The sequence below is a fragment of the Corythoichthys intestinalis genome, chromosome 12, assembly GCF_030265065.1.
Source record: "Corythoichthys intestinalis isolate RoL2023-P3 chromosome 12, ASM3026506v1, whole genome shotgun sequence".
Taxonomy (NCBI): Eukaryota; Metazoa; Chordata; class Actinopteri; order Syngnathiformes; family Syngnathidae; genus Corythoichthys; species Corythoichthys intestinalis.
Window position 1 is genome coordinate 26,983,122 of NC_080406.1, and position 20,419 is coordinate 27,003,540.

General features: G+C 38.7%; 1 protein-coding gene across 1 annotated transcript in view; it reads right to left on the reverse strand.

Moving 5' to 3' along the window:
* LOC130926880 (zinc finger protein 654-like) overlaps nucleotides 1–20,419 on the reverse strand; it is a 32,363-nt gene that overhangs the window by 6,859 nt on the left and 5,085 nt on the right. Inside the window, exons 4-10 of the mRNA XM_057852184.1 lie at nucleotides 20,046–20,181; nucleotides 19,767–19,969; nucleotides 18,539–18,675; nucleotides 14,373–14,514; nucleotides 13,977–14,261; nucleotides 11,431–12,498; nucleotides 5,519–6,237 (exon numbers count right to left, since the gene is read on the reverse strand). Of these exons, the coding sequence (XP_057708167.1) occupies nucleotides 5,519–6,237; nucleotides 11,431–12,498; nucleotides 13,977–14,261; nucleotides 14,373–14,514; nucleotides 18,539–18,675; nucleotides 19,767–19,969; nucleotides 20,046–20,181 (2,690 nt within the window). The remainder of the gene's footprint in view (nucleotides 1–5,518; nucleotides 6,238–11,430; nucleotides 12,499–13,976; nucleotides 14,262–14,372; nucleotides 14,515–18,538; nucleotides 18,676–19,766; nucleotides 19,970–20,045; nucleotides 20,182–20,419) is intronic.

Consider the following 20,419-nt stretch of genomic DNA (forward strand, 5'->3'; position numbering starts at 1 on the left):
GGATCAGTTGATCTTCCTCAAGAAAAATCTGCCCTTCAAAAAAGATATAGACAGTGATGAGGAATAAAAAAATGTGGAAGCACAGGCATAAGTGAATGACTTTGCTGTGTATAAGGTTAAAGTAATGATTATAGACCTGTCTGTCTAAAATGCCATGTTTTCATTCTCCAGTTATACCAGTGGTAAAGCATAATTTAATTATTTTTATTTATGATAACACTAGCAGGTTTATTATTTTTTTTCTAGCGCTGCTGCATATAATTAACATTTTTTTGCTTGTAAGATGTTTATGTTGAAAGTTTGCACTTAAATTACTTAACTATTGTGTTCAAAACACCTGGAAATACAGTAATTAAATTACTGCACTTTATTGTTGTTTGTCACTGGCATTTTATTATCAATCCCATCCAACAAAATGACAGTCATATAGTAAGCTTTATTATTTTTTTTTCATAAAAAAATAAAACATAACATTGGTATGAAATTTTGTTGTTTAATCTTTAATCTTTTTTTTAATGTTTAAAATACTGTACGAACGCACACAACAAATGTTTACTTTCGTATCGTTTTCACTCTGCATCGAACCGTATCGTTCTTAAACTGTATCGAATCGTATCGAATCGCTCGGTCTTAAAAATGTATCGTTTTTTAATCGAATCGTAAACTGTGTATCTAGATACATATCGAATCGGCTTCATGCCAGAGATTCCCAACCCTAGTATATTGCATGTAAATGAATATTGGATATTGGTGATGTGGTGTTACATATGGGTAGAGCTGGGAATCTTTGGGCACCTAACGATTCGATTACGATTCAGAGGCTCCGATTCGATTATAAAACGATTATTGATGCACCCCCCTCCCTTTTTTTTTTTTTTTTTTTTTTTTTTTTTTTAAATAAAGTTTTGTACATTAGTTCCAAAATTGTTCAAAAATACTCTCAGGCTAAACCAAACTACTATTTCAGTATCAAGTTAACATATAGCAGTAAACAAATATACAAAAATAACATTAAATAAAAAAACTCCAGTCCCCATTCTGTATCAGCAGCTTTAAACTACATTCAATTAATTTAATGTTGTGAATCAACCGTTAAAGTTGTTAAAATTGCTCCCGTTATTCCATAATTTCCCTTTTGTCTACTTTTGACATGTGAAAGTTTTAAAACTATTTTAAAGATAGATTCAAGTCAATATTTTACCGATTTAGGAGTATTTTAGATAAAAAGTTAATTAGGTTTGCTTGGAAGGTTCGCTACAACAGCATTGCAGGGAAGTTTACTGCTTTAAGATGGCGGCCGTTTACTAACGCCCGCATCTAGCTTTTTGCAGATGTGCTACTACCGCTACCGAGTCTATAATCCATCTAGTCCTATATAAATGATATCTACCGTAACATTATGTAGCTTAGCTGTACTTGTAGCAGCTTTTCGGCAGCAGTCAGGTATGTTGTTGTGTTTTTTTATCTCGTGGCATGAGTTGAGCTAGAGCCGTGAGTTGAGCGTTGGCATTACCCGAGGGGCCGGTTAATGAGAAGCATAATGTTTAGCTACTCCCGCTCCGTTCCGTCCCGAAGACCGCGCGGCGCGCTGAGTGTGTTGTACTTCCGCTTTACTTGGCATATTTCAATAATCGGAATTTGGATGTTTGTGAATCGTTCTCGAATCTTCCACGGCCGAATCGTGAATAATCTAAGAATCGGAAATTTTGCACACCTCTACATATGGGTGTTGTGTATACTAGTATTAGTACTAGTCACTAGTATACAGTATGTCCAATCAATGTGAACTGGGAGAGTGGCAGCGAATGAACCCCTCCCTTTTCAAACAGGCCCCTCCCACTTCTATGGCTGTCAGTGGCAGCCAATGCCGGGCAACGAGGTAATTTTGGGCCATGTCAGGTCATTAACCTGTTGATTTCCTGCTGATTTTGGGGCATTTTATGGGTCACTTCCGGTTGATTTTGGGGCATTTTATGGGTCAAATCTGGTTGATTTTGGATTACAGAACAGGAAGTGGCCCGGGAATGAATAAGCACAGCAGTGACTCAAAGTCAACAGGAAGTGCCCTGTAAATGCCCCGAAAATCAGAACGAGACACTGAATGCTCTGGTTTCGAATGAATTCACCTCATTCACCTTTCCCAGTCTTAATGGATTAGGTGCCGTCAATTGCAGCCAGAGTTAACTGAGACAATATTATGGTGGAAGATTTAACGCCTTGTTGGTTCCTTATTTATTTATTGATTTTTATTTTTTAAACATTGACACCTTTTGAAAACGATCTCTCAATTCTTGGCATGAGCGTATCAATAACCTTCTGGGCTGCGAAGTATCCCGATATAATCATAACAATAATAATACATTTTATTTCTAGAGCGCTTTTCAAGCCACACAAAGACGCTTAAATATATATACCATTTCGATATTTGGTCACACCTCTAATAGCAATTACACATAGCAGAACAAATTAATTAAGAATACAAATCGGAATAATAGTAATAATAGGAAATTTTAAAAAAGCAACTTTATTGTCACCTTAACTTAGGTCGGAGGAGATGGTGGGTGCATGTGGATACAGTGAGCCGTGTTCTGTCTAATTGAACAAATGCATTAAATAAGTCACATGTAAAACAAATTATGAAAAAATAAAAACGCATTTTTATTGTCACCCTAACTTACGGGGGGGGGGGTTGAGCCGCGTTGTCGAGCCAGTTCACTCATACCACGCTCAAATTTTTCTAACATTCCCTTCTTAATTTCAATGGTAAACTTTTTCCTTTTTTTCCACCACCTGTACTAACCTTCTTGGGACCCATGCTGATTTCAATTACAAGAAAATCGTCCGTCTTGCTGGTAAACAATGAAATCGCGGCGTTGTCATAAATCGTCGTATTTTGAGGATGTCATATGTGGTGACAAATGATGAGTCAAATTTTTCGTTAGATGTCGATAGGATCGTATATCGATGCTATTGCATGCTGAGGTACCACTGTACTTGGATAAATTTTGGGTCACTGCCTTGTTAATTTTAGTTACTTACAGGTCACTCCCTGCACATTTTGGGACACTTCCTATACATTTTGGAAAATTTTCTGTTGATTTAAAGGCATTTCTGGGCCACTACTTAGGGATTTTGTGGCCTTTTCCCTCATTGGAAATAAATAGGGATGTTTATGTCAAATATTAGTAAAATTTTTAGGGAAAATTTGGATATTTTTCATTATTTGCCTTTATTTCCTGATTTTTAAATTATGTGAATCAGATAAAAATGTGGGATGAGATGAAATTTGAATTTTTTTTGCCGTTGGAAATTTATGAGGATGTTCACGTCTCATTTTGGTGCAACCGTACACTTTGGCAAAAACTGTATAAAACTTTGGTGTGCCTTAATTTCCTGATTTTTTGAAAAAATATGCAAGTTATGTGACTCAGATGAAAAATCATCACAAGATTTTGGAATTTGAAAATTTCAATTTTTTTTGCCATTTGAAATGATTTTTTTTTTTTAAATGAAAAAAAAAGCTGTTTTTTTTTACGCAACTGTAAACGTTATGGGCGAGATTGAAAAAGAGGCTGTGTTGTGTCGTTTTTGTAACGTTTTGAAATTGGAATGGTGTAAATTGGTCAAAGTGCACGTGCTGTGCAGCGCGCCGAGAAAGGGAATACGAAAAAATTAACTAATATTAAGCCTGTCGCAATATGCAATATCGCACGATAAATAAAAATGAAGGGGGCAATTTTTCCGCTTCGATTTATGGCCTCGTGTGCAAGTGCGTGGACGCGTGCGGCAGACGTGCTGTCAAAAGTTCGGATTCCTTGTTACCAACTGCGCAAAATGCATTTTCGTTCCGGGTCCGGCAAAAAACAGCGCCGGAGCCAATCGTTTCCAATATATCCTATTGTTCAACGTATACCGGCCGCGTCAGTGCTCCGGATTGACTGCGGACCATCTCCGGCGCGCCGGTGTTGTTGACGTGAGGGCGCTCCCGTCAGGGGTGACATTAACGCGGGGCGGCTATTTTTCGGCACAAAGCCGGATATTTACATCTAAGTCCGCCAAAACATTGTTACCGACTTGGCTGCTACGAACAACCTCGCTTTGACAACGGACAGCTGAATGGAAATGATGAACATTGAGTGGCAAATTAAGAGCGCTGTGCTTCAAACTCGTCCTGTTTATGAGAGTCGATTGTCAAATGCTGGTGTTGTGCAGTAATGAGCAGACGTAACTTCAGCGGTGTTTGCCAACTTTTTTAATGCGCGCACATACTAGATATCATGAAATAGCAAACTAGATGTGCTACGTCCCATGCAATTGGCTACGTGAGCCCAGAGTGTTTATGGGACACGTAGTCCATATACTACATCGATGAATTTTAAACTGTCATGACTCATGACTGAATGGAAGTTAAGAAGGCCAAATCAATCCATACCAGTGACTATAGATAATGCTGCAAATATTGTTAATTCAGTACGTGACACAGATGGATTCGGACCACAAATAGGATGTCTTGCTCATGTAGTAAACCTAGCTGCTAAGAGAGCTGTAGCAATCAACAGTGTGCCCCGCCTCACTTTACAAACAGTAAAGATTGTTCTCAGCACTTTTATACAATTTTTTTTCAGATCAGTAAGAAGTAAGCATATAAATATTATGCCCTAAAATGCATGTTTATATGATGGCAATTTAATTTTTGCTCGTTAGCAAAAAAACAAGACAAAAAAAAAATATATATATTTTTTCCAGAGCATTAAATGTTTTGAATCGGATCGAAAATCGTGTCCCCCGTATCAAAAATCGAACCGTGACTTAACTGTATCGTTGCATCCCTATGGAACACCAATGCAGAAGCTATGAGGGGAAAAGTTTTCATTTGCCTAAATGCTTAAGTTATTAAGTGCATTTTTTTTTTCTTGAAAAACACATTTTATTTATTCTGTGTTTCTGTGCGGTATTAATATTGTTGTGTTTTACTTAAGAGGCATGGTCTATTGTTTTTAGGAATGATTTCTTAAAAGCATTTTTGAATTTAAGAGTAAATATTTATCGCGTTTAAATGGGTGTACTTGATCTATTAATGTATACTGTATTCTCACTGTGTTATCGTAAATTGGTTTTAAAAAAAATTGGGGTGGCGCAATAATATTGCATATCGCAATAATTTATGAGATAAATTATCGCACACTAAAATTTGTTATCGCGACAGGCCTAACTAATATTGTATTTGGTGAGCTTTGTTTTGAAAAGCATCCACACAACAAGCGCTTTTCCTTCTTGAGGTGTCAATTTCTAGCATTCACAATTCTGAAGACATGTTTTCCCCTAACAGCTTTGCAGCTTAAAAATGTGAGACTCTGCAGCACAATCATTCATCTCATTGGCTGCTATTGATGACGATAGATGTCCAATCCATTTTCAAATTGTCATTGGCACTGAAAAATGGTAACTCACTTTCTGCCAATGTGTTAAGAACTGGACAAATTTCAGTATTGAATTCATGAAAGTGTTCAATTCTTACCGAAGACAGTAGGTACATTTGTGCTGGGCCCAGATGAAGGTCTTATCTAGAACCTCGTCTTCATTGATGTGACATCTGACTGCGTGCTTGGTCAAATTGCTGCCGGGTCTCAGAAATACTCGGTCGCAGGACAATGAGGGGCACAGCGTGAAATTGACCATGACGTCGTAGCCGTTTTCTCTTGCCGCCTGCGCTTCGTCCTCCTTTGCGGCAGCGGGAGCTTTGATGATAAGCAGGCTGTCCTGAATGACGACCTGCTCGTCCTTAAAGTCTAATTCCATTTCAGCGGCGCCATTTTTCAACTTCTTGGACTGGGCCTTCATCTTTTTGATGACTGCGCGGAGGTTTCTGATGATTCGATCTTCCCTGCTTAGGCTGGCCACTTTGCTTTTGCACCGTTTCTGAGGTTCCCCATTTGAAGTCGTCTTTTTATTGCAAACCTTGGCCTGATTGCTAGTTGTCCCGTTTGTGGCGTCAGCATTTTTATGGTTGTTGCACATTTCCTCAATGTGATCCCAAATGTGCTTTTTGCCAACAACAAAGTGTTGGAAGCGTTTCCCACAGATGATGCACTTGTTCCGCTTCTTGAAGTGAGAAATTAAATGCCTCAATACATTTAAGCCCCTATAGCTTTTCTTACAGGTACTACAGTAGAAATTCAGGTGAGCATATTTTTGTCCTCGTGCCATCTTTTCCCTCCATGTCAACTCCACTTTCACCTACAACAAAAGATAGCGACAAGCAGAGAAAATGAAATTCAACAGTTGTTTTTTGAACAATCCCTTCCTCAGCTATCTGAGGAAGTGGTGTACGAAATCATTAGCACTGTTGCGCACTCATCTCGCACAGTCATACCCAATTGTTTTTTTTCCCCGTCCTTCCTTTCCTGTTAATTAGGTTTATCTCTTCTCTACATTGTGTCCCCTCAGTAAAGTTGTAATGAGGTTGGAATTCTACATTTGGCTGAGAAGCATATATATATATATATATATATATATATATATATATATATATATATATATATATATATATAAGGCATATATAATCTTTTTGTTCCTATCACCCCATTCATTTTAAGTAGGGCTGCAGCTATTGATTATTTTAGTAGTCGATTAATCGGTGAACCATTAGTTCGAATAATCGAGTAATCGGATAAGGAACATGAAAAATTAAATTACCTTTGCTGAGCCTCAAACGGTGGGTGTAAAAAATAAATGAGGATCTATGTACAACAAAAGAACAATTGGCTAACTTACATAGAAAAAGTCCGCTAGTTTAAATGCTATAAAATGCCAACTTTTTTACAATGCTCTTAACAAATGGTTTAGACACATATTCCCAAAAAATAGGCTAAATATACCTAAACTAAATTACGAATGCATTAAAAAAAACATTAGCTCAAACAAAAACTTATGTTGGTCTTAACAGGGAGCACCTGGATTCAGCCATGTGAAATGAGGCAGACTAGTAGGCAATGTATCCACCCAAATCAATAAAACTAAATGCAAACACTTTCAATATAAACCATTAAAACGCCACTTAAACGAATACTCGAAGCAGCAAAATTTAATTCGAATCTTTTTTTCTAATCGAATACTCGAGTTAATCGATTAATCGTTGCAGCACTAATTTTAAGCATTCAAAATATAGGCAAGTTTTTCGCCAATGTGTATGCTGTCTTAAAAGTTAATGTACAAGCCTGCAGCATTTGTGCATGGGCTGGTCACAGCAGCTATGTTCAGAATGACCTCTAGATGTCTCAATACTACGATGCTTGGGATTTGCTAAGTGAGCGAAGACCATTTGCATTCATGGTGCACAAATTAAATAAACAACAAATGATTAAGCACCCTGTGAGTCATATGTGATATAGCGGTACCTTGTTAGCACTTTATACTTGCCAGGGTTACCTTAGAGAACATGATGCAAAAAAAATTATGTTTGCACTATTTTGAGTTGAATAAATAAATATAGCGATGTAATATTGGCACATTTTCGATTAACTTCAGTTGAAGTTGTTCTCTTATTTCTCACAGAATGTTAATTTGGAAAATCTTGAAGTTGTTACATTTACCATTATTAAAGCATCCAGCGAGAAACGCAATAAAAATTAGCCATAATATGTTAAGTCCACGACTGCATATATTGGTAACTGTTTGATATTGGTATCGGATTTTTGGAGTTAGACAGCATTGGGATATCAGTTAAAAAGTCAATATTGGACAACTCTAAGGCACGTAGAGTACACTAGTACCCCTTTCCCACTGGCCAAAAAACCCATGTCAACCCACTAACAATTAGCTTTTGGTGGCAGTGGGAAAGGTGCAGCGACCCGCCTCGACCCGTGTCAATCAACCCACCAAGCGACCCGCGTTAAAATCACCTCGGCTCTGATCGTCATGCAGTGCGAAAGCAAAACCCCGGGTCAACAGTCAACACCCTAATCTATGTGGTGACGTAGGCTCTTACGTGATGCGTCATAACAACATGCAAGTCGCCTCCCATTTAACACGCCCCACAACTGTAGTTACGTCGATGCTAACAACAAAGCAAGTAGAAGAAGAAGAATTCACGTCCCCTATGTTGCCTCAGCACAAGCAGAGTGTTGATTCTTTGCTGCATTTCGACCATTTTGAGGGCAGTAAAAAGCTTGAAAACAGACAACACAAACGGAAAGGAGGCTTCCGAAGTTCCATGTTTCTCTGGATTGTTTACTTCCTTGAACTGAATGAATTCGATCGCACTTGTCGACGTTCATCTTAGCGTGGTGACGTCACGTTAGAGCAGGGTGGTAAACCGAAAATTTACCGTTACCGAAATTCTTCACGATGACCGACGTAATTTTGACCATGTCGGTAAATTTGGTAATTTAATAAAACAAGAAAATATAGTCTTTTCATCCCGCTTTGACTGTATTATTCGGCTATGTTCATTTCCCTTTAAGAAAGCAGACAGTGTGCTTACGTATAGAGTCACGTGGTTTTCAGGAAGCCAAACAAACAGAAGCCCGGTAGGCTAACGCTAGCGGCTAACGCTACAAGTAAATGGGATGGAGTCAGGTTTAAGTTAGCTTCGCCAAACTTTCACCCGACATTAAGTAAACTTTTGGCGGGTTCCAGACGGGCTTTCACCCGCTGTCCTCCCTGGTTCTCATGATTTCAGGAGAGGATGCTTTCAGTGCTTTCTTCTGGTAGCCAAGCCACAGGCTAACGCTAGCGGCTAACAGCGGCTACAAATGAACGTGATGGGAGTCGGATAGCGGCTCTAACCTTGTCAAAATGGCTGAAATTAATGAGTGGACTGGGCACGGACTTCATGTAGCAATCATTAAGCCGCGCTATTTGGTATCTCTGTGTGTGATTTCTCTGAAAGCTTTCATTATGGCAAAGCACTCAGCAAATGGTATAATCCAACAGTGAAGCCTATATATAATATGACAGTTTAATGGCCACAGCTATTTTTCTGTATGTGTTTGCTTTATTCTGCCATCATAAAATCTTAAATGTTTCATTGGCATCAGAGCAATACAGCTTTAATCTGGTTGTGTCTGTGTGGGGGGTGCATGCATTAAAAAATGTTCAGAAAAAAAAAACCTGAAACCTGACGTAAACACTTGTGTTGAATAATTATGTCACAGCAGCCATTACCAATAAGTTGTCTGAAGTGTACTGTTAAAGCTGCAAGTCATTTGTGTTAGAATGACATGTTTGCACAGTCGTCATATTGATTTTTATAATGTACATTTTTCAAGTCATACAAGCTGTTATAAATGTTCACACTAGAATTCTTATTGTTTACAAGATTTTTTAATACTTAATGTTTAGACTGCATGTGCAATTGTTAAATTGAAAGCTGGTAAATAAATTTACGAGAAACGGTTAATTTGTATTCCATGCATTGATTCAAATTTTCAAATTATATAACAGTCCGCTTCGGCAAATTTATCGTCATTTATTGTTATCGAGGTAAATCTGCTCAATTTATCGTGATACGTACTTAAGGCCATATCGCCCAGCCCTACGTCACGTAACCTTACGCACGGCTGAGGAGGGGTGGGGGGTTGGACGGGTTAAAAAAAAAAGACACGTTTTTTTTTTTTTGTCAATGGGAAAGGTGCCAAATGCCAATTGCTAGTAGGTTGCATCAGCTTGGAAAAAACGCGCGTTGACCCACTAGTTTCAGTGGGAAAGGGGCATAGGACAGATTATTTTCTCTGGGGTATTTTGCCGACTATTTTTACATCTGTCTGCACTAAGGCCCGCCTACATTTACGCAAACGCAGGAGTGCTTGTGCATAACAGTGGCGCTACTGGGAGTGGCGACAGTTTTGACAGGCAGTAATGTCATTAAAATGAATCTGACGTAGTGCCTCTGTAACTTGGGGTACCACGCAGTTCACTTTTCGGGGTTTAATTTTCCCCTAATCATTTTTATATACTCCTGTTCAGTCTGCGTTGAGTTGGGAGTGGGGCCAGCCCCGCTGCTGGCTGATCGGAGACTTAACGCGGGAGACAAGCTCTGTAATAAAATGCAGGAGTGCTTGTGCATAACAGTGGCGCTACTGGGAGTGGCGACAGTTTTGACAGGCAGTAATGTCATTAAAATGAATCTGACGTAGTGCCTCTGTAACTTGGGGTACCACGCAGTTCACTTTTCGGGGTTTAATTTTCCCCTAATCATTTTTATATACTCCTGTTCAGTCTGCGTTGAGTTGGGAGTGGGGCCAGCCCCGCTGCTGGCTGATCGGAGACTTAACGCGGGAGACAAGCTCTGTAATAAAATGCTCATTTCAGTGTAATCCGTGATTGAAGGACCACAAATGGGCACTGAATTGAGGCATGTTAGTGCGATGTACGTTTGAAGGTTCAAGAAAAATGTGCGAATGCATTATAAACTCACAGCTTGTTCAAGTAGAACGAGATGGCCGGTACCACATTTAAAATTACGGGTTGGTGGAGAGGCAGATGCACTCATCAAAAGCCAGAAATGACTCGTGAGAGGTTCTTCACACCTGTTCTACACTGTAGATGATAAACTGTACACAACGGAGCTGGAAAGCCACCTCTTGATCGATCGCCTCCATTGTTTACAATGCCGTGATGCCGCACTAAAAATGGCGATGGCACGCTTCATGACGTCACTTCCTTAGTATCAGATTGTTATACGAAGACAGCTGTCCATATTAGGCGGTTGGTAAGATTACCCGCCTACCTCTCCATGCAAGAACGTATCCGGACAAGAGGTAGGTTAGTGTAGCCGACATGCCGTATAGTCTAATTATACGTTTAAGGCCATTATCTGTCCAAGTGTAGACGTAGCCTAATTCTGTGTGTCCACGCAGCTGAACAGGACAGGTTAAAAAAAATATATGTATATATATATATACACACACTACCGTTCAAAAGTTTGGGCTCACTCATGCCCTTTTCCCACTGAAACTAGTTCAAACAAAGCTATTTTCTAATGCTGATTTCTAAAGAATGAAAAAAGATATGAACTTTTTTTTTCTGCTGAAAGAAGAGAGTATAATTTTTCTTTTGGTGGGTTCCATGTTTATGTAGCAAGAGAAAAGAATTTTCTGTGGGCCTTGCTCTGGTGAAAATGGCTGGGAGTGAATGAGTTAAGCTGTGGGTAATATTACCCGCCTACCTCTCTGTGCAAGAATGTATCCGGACAAGAGGTAGGTTAGTGTAGCCGACATGCCGTACAGTCTAACTAACTATACATTTAAGGCCATTATCCGTTCAAGTGTAGACGTAGCCTAATTCTGTGTGTCCGAGCAGCTGAACAGGACAGGAAAAAAAACAAAACAAAACAAAAAAAAAACATCACACACAAAAACTAAATGTAAAAATGCCCAGGAAAGGTACCTCAAAGAAATTCTCATCTCATCTTTCGATTAGTTGACTGACCTTTAGTGTTGCCTTTTCACTTTCCTCAATGATTGGTGGCACGTCACCATGAATGGCAGATTCTGTTGGTTGCACTGAGTCACTGTCACCGTTTGTATACTTTACACAGTAATTGTGCATGAATTCTGATGGAGAGCTCTCTAATTCCAGGGGTGACTCATCAAACTCAGCGTTTGCTTCTACAGCCGGGCTAACGGAAGGAACGCAAAGACGGGAAGGTTCCTCTTGGGTATGACTAAAGTCGCTGTACTTTATGTCCTCAGGTGGTTTCTTAGCCTCGCCTTCATTTTTCAGGAGCGGCATGTGTTCTTCTGAGATGAGTTCTGGATCAGAACTCTCCCCAAGACCAGACTCATCTTTGGGGAGGAATATTTCATTATCAGGGTAAGACAGCTCCCATTTATGTGCAGGCTTCCTGCCCCGCTTTTTCCCTTTCACTACAACCAACTTCTGTTGGTTAGTCTGTGGCGCCTCCAGTTTGGGGACACCTTGCAACCACCAATTCTTGCCTTTCCTTCTTAGAATTTGGCTCTTAACACATTGGGATAAATATTCTTTCTTTTGATCGAGAGGAAGCTTGACTGAAGTACAGTTCTCCCTCCTGGTGCGTTTACATCTTAGTGAGTATACAGATTTGTAACACAACGCTGTGGGTTTAAGATTGTACATGAACTCCGGATCGTCGCCTTGGTCCACGTCCTCGTCAGATAAGAGGTAGACTTTCCTTTGCAGTCTTTTTCGCCATTTCCTTTTCTTCACAGGCACATTGCTTGTCACACTTACAGTCCGGCTCTCAGGGCTAGGCTCCAGTAAAGAGGACTGTACCTCCGCTTCAGTTCCCTCGCATTGGCCGAGATTTAAGTTTTGAGCGAGTGAATCATATACAGTATGCGTTTGGTGCTCAATACAGTATTCCTGTATTTCCTTCTCTTCCTCCTCTTCTTCTTCTCTCATCTCATTGATGAGAGCATCCTTTATTAGTTGGTCATTTATTAACTCCAAGCAACGAGTCCTGAGGGCTAGGATACTCCAGAACTCAGGGTCAAAAGACAGATGTCCCTTCAGCATCTGAAATATGAAGAGACGCCACATATTTACAAAAGCACCTCTATTCTATCAAACACACTGAATTTGAAGAAGAAGAATATTCACATTTATCTAGTTAATTGTATTATTCCCGGGCCATTGAATCAATCACATCGGGCTGGGCAATTTTAAGAAAAATCGATAATCCCAAGAAATTTTTGGGTCGATTTTGGTACTCAACAATGACCTATTTAATTGACAAAAAGTAAATGGAATGGAAACCTACTTATTTGACAGATTTTGAATCCATCCCTCAAAAAAAAAAAAAAAAAAAAGTTTATTCCACTCAATTTGAGGTCAACTGCAAAACTAATCACACTTAAAGAAAATTACATACAATGTGCACTAAATAAATAAATATAGTTTGTTTTTTGAATGCCCGGTTTCTTAATACTAGGGACGTACCGATCGCATACTTTTCTGAGCCCGAGTCATCCGATTTTGAGAATCTGCCGATACACAGTCCTGATCTGATACAAATGTTACTGTTCCAGCGTGGCGCCTTCAAAATGTGAATTCGTTTTAAACAAGAATGATGTAAAAAAATGCTTGTCTTTATTAAATGCATCATTGAGTGAGTCCACTCAAATCCACTCACGCTTCTCAGAACAACCTCTCACTTACACAATGAGTTGCCACAGCAGAGTACCGATAGTGTGTAACAAGTCAAACGATGATTGACATATTTGCATCTTTGATCGTGGAGCCAACAAGCTTTTCTGGCAAGATCAAAACAACAAACCTGTCAAGAATTGTTAACTTTCACAAGGTTTCCCCTACACATGAAAGATTGTGGCGCACCGCCACACCAAAATAAAACCACGCCTGGCAAATGAGAGGTTTTTTTTTTTTTTTTTTTTTAAATACATTCTAACTTAAAATTTGTATAATTTAACAATACGTCTAAATGAATATCTATAGCTCATTATTTACGCACTATTTGCCAGAAGTCATCTGAAATAGCACGTCAAATACACATTGTTCGTTTACACGCTTTATTTTGAAAATCACATCGGTTCTCCTGTTGCAAGCGTGAGTCTGACTATGTTGCCCAGGAGTTGGGAGAAAAAGGAATGCAGTATAAAACACAGACGCATATGCTCTATGTACACTGCCAAAAACAAGTTATATCAGCATATGCTACTAAAACCAAGTTGTATCAGCAATGTATTGTTCGCGAGAGGCAGGGTAGTCGGTGCTGCAAATTGGTTAATATTTATTTCAGATGTGAACAAAAAGTGTTTTAACCACTCTTTAGTGATGTTTTTATTACAGATTCTTTAAAACGACCATTAAAAAGAATACAATAGTAAAAACGAGAAAAAAAAAGAAAAGAACTGGGATTGGCTGATATCAGCTTTTTTGGCCATCATTCTCCCTTTTGAGTAGAGAATAAGATCAAATTTTGTTTTTATGGTTGGGGGACACCATTTTGACTCTTAATTTCTCCGCAAAAATACCTGCAAAATTTTGAAGCGAATGCTGGTTGGAACAAGGCTGTGGTGAGGATGTGGCTCCAGGTCAGGGTGTTTGTAAAGCAGGCGCACTGTTCGGTAAGCTTCCAGGCTTCGCTCCAGGCAGAACACGAGGAGGGCACATGCTCGACATATCTCCAGGTCTCCCGGCAGGAGGTAGGCAATGGTCTTGCAGACCAAAGACTGAGCGACTTCGTCAGCTTGCGCGTCACACATCTGCAGAGCCTGGGCGCAAAGCTCCACGCAGACTTGCACTCCATCACCACTCAGCTGTCTCAACAAACCCCGCCATGACAAGTTGTTTATTATAAGTCAGGGATGTCAAACTCGTTTTCATAAAAAAACTATATGAATTTTATACACGATGGATCAAAGTCTCACCTCGGTAAAAACGAGTTTGATGAAGGGAAAGATGGCGCGGACGTTCTTTGCAGAGGCGGCCAGCTGCGAGCACTCTGTCATGAAGTTCTGTCTCGACGGGTGTGCCCGAAGATGCAACCTACTCCAGATGAACACTAGATCCCTGATGGAAAGCAGCAGAGCACAATTTAAATACAATGTACATATAACCAACCATATTTTGGAGTCTTAAAAAAAATGCTCCAAAATAGTGGCCGACATTGGGTTTGATTGCACAGAAAACGGCTTGATGAGTTAAGCAGGCAATTTTTTTTCAACATTGCAAAACTTATGGTCCAATGCTTGAAGATGCAAATACAGTGATCAGTTGTTTTTCGCTGTTAATGGTTACCCCTCCCTTGCGAAAATCTAAAATCCGCAGAGTAGAGACTGAGCCCATTTACATTATTCAGATTTGACAGCATCGGAAAGACACAACACATAACACATATTTTTTGCCTACTTTCCCCAAAGTGTAACTTAAAAAAAACAACAACAACAACAAAAAAAACATATATATGTTTTTATAAATTGTTTTAAAGCATTGCAAATCTAATAATTATGATAGAAATTATATAAATATATAAGAAAACAATGATTTGTACATTTATACTACATATGTCTTAACATTCTTAAATAAAATAACACCTCAGACTAGGGCTGCAGCTATCGAATATTTTAGTAATCGAGTAATCTACTGAAAATTCTATCGATTAATCGAGTAATCAGATAAAACATTTTTTTTTTTAGGTAAAGAACAATTATATACATGCGAAAACAAGACATTTCATCTAATATTGAACCATTTTCAGTCAATCAATGTCTTTATTTTCGATGTACATTGTTGAAAACAGCCAACAATTGCCTCTCAGATGTGACTAGAATAAAAAAAGACTGCTTTCACTCAAAAAACTTCTAGATCTTATAAAAAATATATATATTTCTTACATAAAAATGCCACTACTCTTGATAACACACATCACTTAAAAGCTAGGTGTTTTTCCCCCGTGTTTCAATTGAATTTCCATTTGTGTCAAGCTATTTTTTAAGTTCTAGTTAAGTTTTAAATTAGTCTAAACTGTAAGTCCTGATAGGATTTTGAGTTTTTGCAGTGTTCAAAATAAATTTATGATAAATGCCGTATTGGAGCACATTAGGGACCAGTGCTATTTGGTGTTTTATCCAGCAATGACTACTGAGCTAAAATTGATTTAGCATTTTTTTTTTTTTTTTTTACATCCTCATCACTCTACAGCACTAAATTTTCACAGATTAAATAAAGCCTGTATGTAAGACACGTTAGCCACGAATCGACAGTGGTCATAATTAAGAGAAACCTAGCCTTCTGCAGGGCTAACGTTACGTGAGCGAATAACAGTAACGATAATCTTATTTATTAGCGCTGAGAAGTCTACTGCTTTAAGATGGCGGCTGTTTACTAACGCCCCCCATTCTGTCATTTAGCATCAAGTGCTACATACATGTGATATCTACGAGACGCATCAGATATTACCTGCTACCACCGTCGCATCATGCGGGCGTAGCTTAGAGCAACGTCGGCGTAGTTTGTAGTGGCTGTCAGCTGCAGTTTTTTAAAATTAATTAATTAATTAATTTATTTATTTATTTTATTGCTTCTTCCTCTACGCACGTGACGTCAGTGCGTTGTCCTGCATTAAAAGTAGTCCGGGCAAAACATCATGCTTAGAGCTGGAAAAATTAAAAGATTCCTTGAGGTGAATAAAATTACTCGGATCAGTTTTTAAACTCGAGTTCCTCGGGTATTTGTTTCAGCTCTACATCAGACTCCAGCGGCTCCTTCCTTGACTAACAATGATGATGATGGTGAAGATACACCTGTGCACTCCGATGAAGATGACACAATGCACAGGTGTCAACGGAGCCTTATACAGTACCTCAAAAATCTGCGAATAACTGAAACCGCAAATTTCAAAGCGCAAATTAGCGAGGGATCTCCGCAACTGTATATTCTGTCTGTGTCTCACACTCATCCTGTTTCTGCCTCTCAGCCTGCTCACTCTTAGGATCTCCGTCTGTCTTTCTTTCATGCTCTGTCCCCTCTCTGAAAAGCAAAAACTCCCAAGTCTTCTTTCTCTCTCTGTGGCATTCTCAACTTGCTTCCCATCATCTGGCTCTGTGTCAATATCTGCCTCACTGCTATCTGTCCTCTCTTTCCTTATTTTGAGAAGTGCTGTATTAGGGCTGCAGCTATCGATTATTTTAGTAGTCGATTAATCGAAGAAGTAGTTAGTTCGAATAATCGAGTAATCAGATAAGGAACATAAAAAATTAAAATACCTGAGCTAAGCCTCAAACAGTGAAAAACTAGGGCTGTCAAACGATTAAAATTTTTAATCGAGTTAATTACAGCTTAAAAATTAATTAATCGTAATTAATCGCAATTCAAACCATCTATAAAATATGCCATATTTTTCTGTAAATTATTGTTGGAATGGAAAGATAAGACAAGATGGATATATACATTCAACATACGGTACATAAGGACTGTATTTGTCTATTATAACAATAAATCAACAAGATGGCATTAACATTATTAACATTCTGTTAAAGTGATCCATGGATAGAAAGACTTGTAGTTCTTAAAAGATGAATATTAGTACAAGTTATAGAAATGTTATATTAAAACGCCTCTTAATGTTTTCGTTTTAATAAAATTTGTAAAATTTTCAATCAAAAAATAAACTAGTATCCCTATTCTGTCCTCAATTTGTGTGAGTACACAAATTGACAGATAGCGAACATAAGTTCCAAAAAGAAATCAGACGGTGTGGCAAAGTTGCATGGGCTTTACTGAAGTCATCTCTTTTTGACAGGAGCACGTTTCTTGTATTTTTGTAAAACTGAAAATAACAAGGCAATGTGTCAATAACTTGCATAAATCACAAAATAACATAAAATGTACACACACGTGTTCATTTGAGCAGTAGCACTAGCCAATTAGCTCACAAGCATCTAACAATGTAACTGCATTTCACCATATATGTGAACAAATTCAAATACACATCATCAATAACTATCTAATGCTCATGAATATAAACAAAGGAGGAATATAACTCACAAGCGATGCATGTATTAGACATAAACAGTGTGATGGGGCTATGAGAACTGCCACTGAATACTGGATGCGGACGTTAGCTGGTCTGAATAGCACAGTCTATTAGTGTGAGTTCGCGTCGACATATGATCACGTCAGAAAAGCGCGCCGAAACCCAAATAATCAGCTGCACTGAATCGCCAGCAGAGGGCGACATTACGCCACATAACATATGCAAGTCACACCCAAGCGCCAGCAGAGGGCGGAAAAACTCCATAAAACACAATTAACAAGTTGGCCTTTCACTGTACTGACATTTAAATCCGTCTGAGCGGGCCTAGTGCGTTAATTGCGTCAAATATTTTAACGTGATTAATTCAGAAAAATTAATTAACGCCCGTTATCGCGATAATTTTGACAGCCCTATGAAAAACATAAATAAATGAGGATCCATGTACAACAAAAGAACAATTGGCTAAAGTCCTCTAGCTTGAATGCTATAATATGCTAACGTTTTTTAAAATTTTGTTTTTACAATGCTCTTAACAAATGGTCGAGACACGTATTCCCACAAGAAAAAAAACGGCCAAATAAACCTATAAACTGAATTACGAATGCGTTAAAAAACATATTAGCTCAAACAAAAACTTAGCTTATGTTGGTCTTAACAGGGAGCAGCTGGATTCAGCCACGTGAAATGAAGCAGACTAGAGGGCAGTGTATCCACCCGAATCAACAAAACTAGATGCAAACACTATCAAAACAAACCATTACAACACCACTTTAACCAAACGAATACTCGAAGAAGCAAAATTTAATTCGAATCTTTTTTTTCTAATCGAATACTCGAGTTAATCGATTAATCGTTGCAGCAGTATGCCGTATTATTACTATTTTTTGTTGTTTCTGAGTTTTACAGAAGGGACTGACAAGACACAACACACTCACGATCGAGCTCATTAATAAAGTCATCTTGCAGCCTACAACACAAAAAAATGCATGTTGCATTTGTCCTAGCATTAACAACATAGACAACCGGCGGACCAAAAGGTCTGATTCAAAGTCTTCTCACCATAAGTAGTACATGTCTCCATTTTGAAGCTGCTGGACCAGGAATGCTTTACACAGTGACAAAAGGAGCTCATCTTTTTCAACTTGCTCGCTGTTACAGATGATTTCCACTGCATCATGGCCATCTATCTGCGCCATCTAAAGAGGAAAATATTTCTTCATGTTTTTATTACTATTATTTACTTCATCATACGGAAAAAAAGGACCATGATCGTAATGATTTTCTTTATCCTCTATAGCATATTCAAAGTAACTCATTTCTTTGTATTTATACACACACACGCATATGTCCAAATACAGTGGTACCTCTACATACGATCGCTTCGACACACGAACTTTTCGACATCCGACGTAAAATTTGACTCGCCATTTGTTTCTACATCCGACGACATGATCGAAATACGACGACAATGGCAGCACCGCAGACGAATGCACGGCGGATTTTCTTGTGTGACAAATCAACACAGGTTTCAGAAAAGGTTGGTACAGGTGGTGAAACAAGGAAAAAGTTGACGCTTACCTTCTAAATGAAGATGCAAATGACAGAAAAATATGAGCGTGGGGTGGGCATCCGTGAAATGGCTCAACAATACATCTCCACGGTCCTCCTCCGACCATCGTTCGCCAGTCTTTATAAGTTAAGCTGACAATTCTTATTGTGGTAACATCTCCAAAGAAATCGCCAGCTTCGCCACGTTGTCATCATTTCTTTCACAACTTATTCAACACAAAACGCCTGCTGTCTGCCGCAATTGACGGTGTTCTCAAGAGAACATTCAAAGTGAAAGTGAAACTCAAGCTCACCGGTCCAGGCACGTCAGTGGTGCGTTCAGGTACACAAAAAAACGTCCGCCTTATTAGAACCCGATTCGTTACACTATTACAGGAATTATTATTATTCTTTTTATTATATTATTCCAATTTTGATTTATAATTTATTTGTTTTGCTACGTGTAATTGCCATTTGTAATAGCACCAGCAGTATTTTTTAAGGATTTAGTGCAGGTTTTTGGGCTGTGGAACGAATTAATGGAATTATAATGTATTCCTATGGGAAAATCCTGCTCGACATACGACCATTTCGACTTACAAACAAGGTCCTGGAACGGATTAACTTCGTATGTAGAGGTACCACTGTATATACGTGTGTGTACACACACTATATATTTTGTTAATTGTCTTTCTTTTTTAAATCACATAACCTGCTATGTAAATTATTGAATCAGTACCTGCTTGTGAAGGTCGTCGTGAAGAGAGGCCTTGTAGAGACAAGTCAAATAAGCCTGATGGAAGAATAACTGTTTTCCAGGCTTGTGGTTCTCCAGACAGACTTTCGCCAGGGCCATAGCTTCCTGCAATCTCTCACATGCTTGCAGATAGCGAATCCGCAGCTCCATGAAAATAGGCAGCTCTGAGCTGAGGTAATCGTCAGCTACGCAAGAAAGGCAGACGGCAGTTAATTTACGACAGTGATTAGCAACGTTTGAGCGAACTCTGGCAAAGGTTACCTTGTTTGGAACACAAATCTGTCTCCTTCATGATTGCTTGCAACACCTGATGCTCCCATGGACCACCGTTTTTTATGATCAACTTTGCATGCTGAAGATATACATTCCTGTATCTTCGAAGCTCAGCATGGCATGCCTACAGAGAAAATTGTATAGTGGCAGGGTATGAAAGAAATACATTTACTCTCGTCACTAAAACAAAATAGTTTTTTGTGTAACGTATTTTTTTTTGTATATAAATCATACAAACATTTTACTTCGGTAAATTTTGTTGGAATAAATTTACTCAATTAAATTTTAAATATCTTCTGTATTAAAAAAAAAGCCATGGTATGCAAAGAGATGCCAGTATGGAGCGTCTGTATGATTGGCTC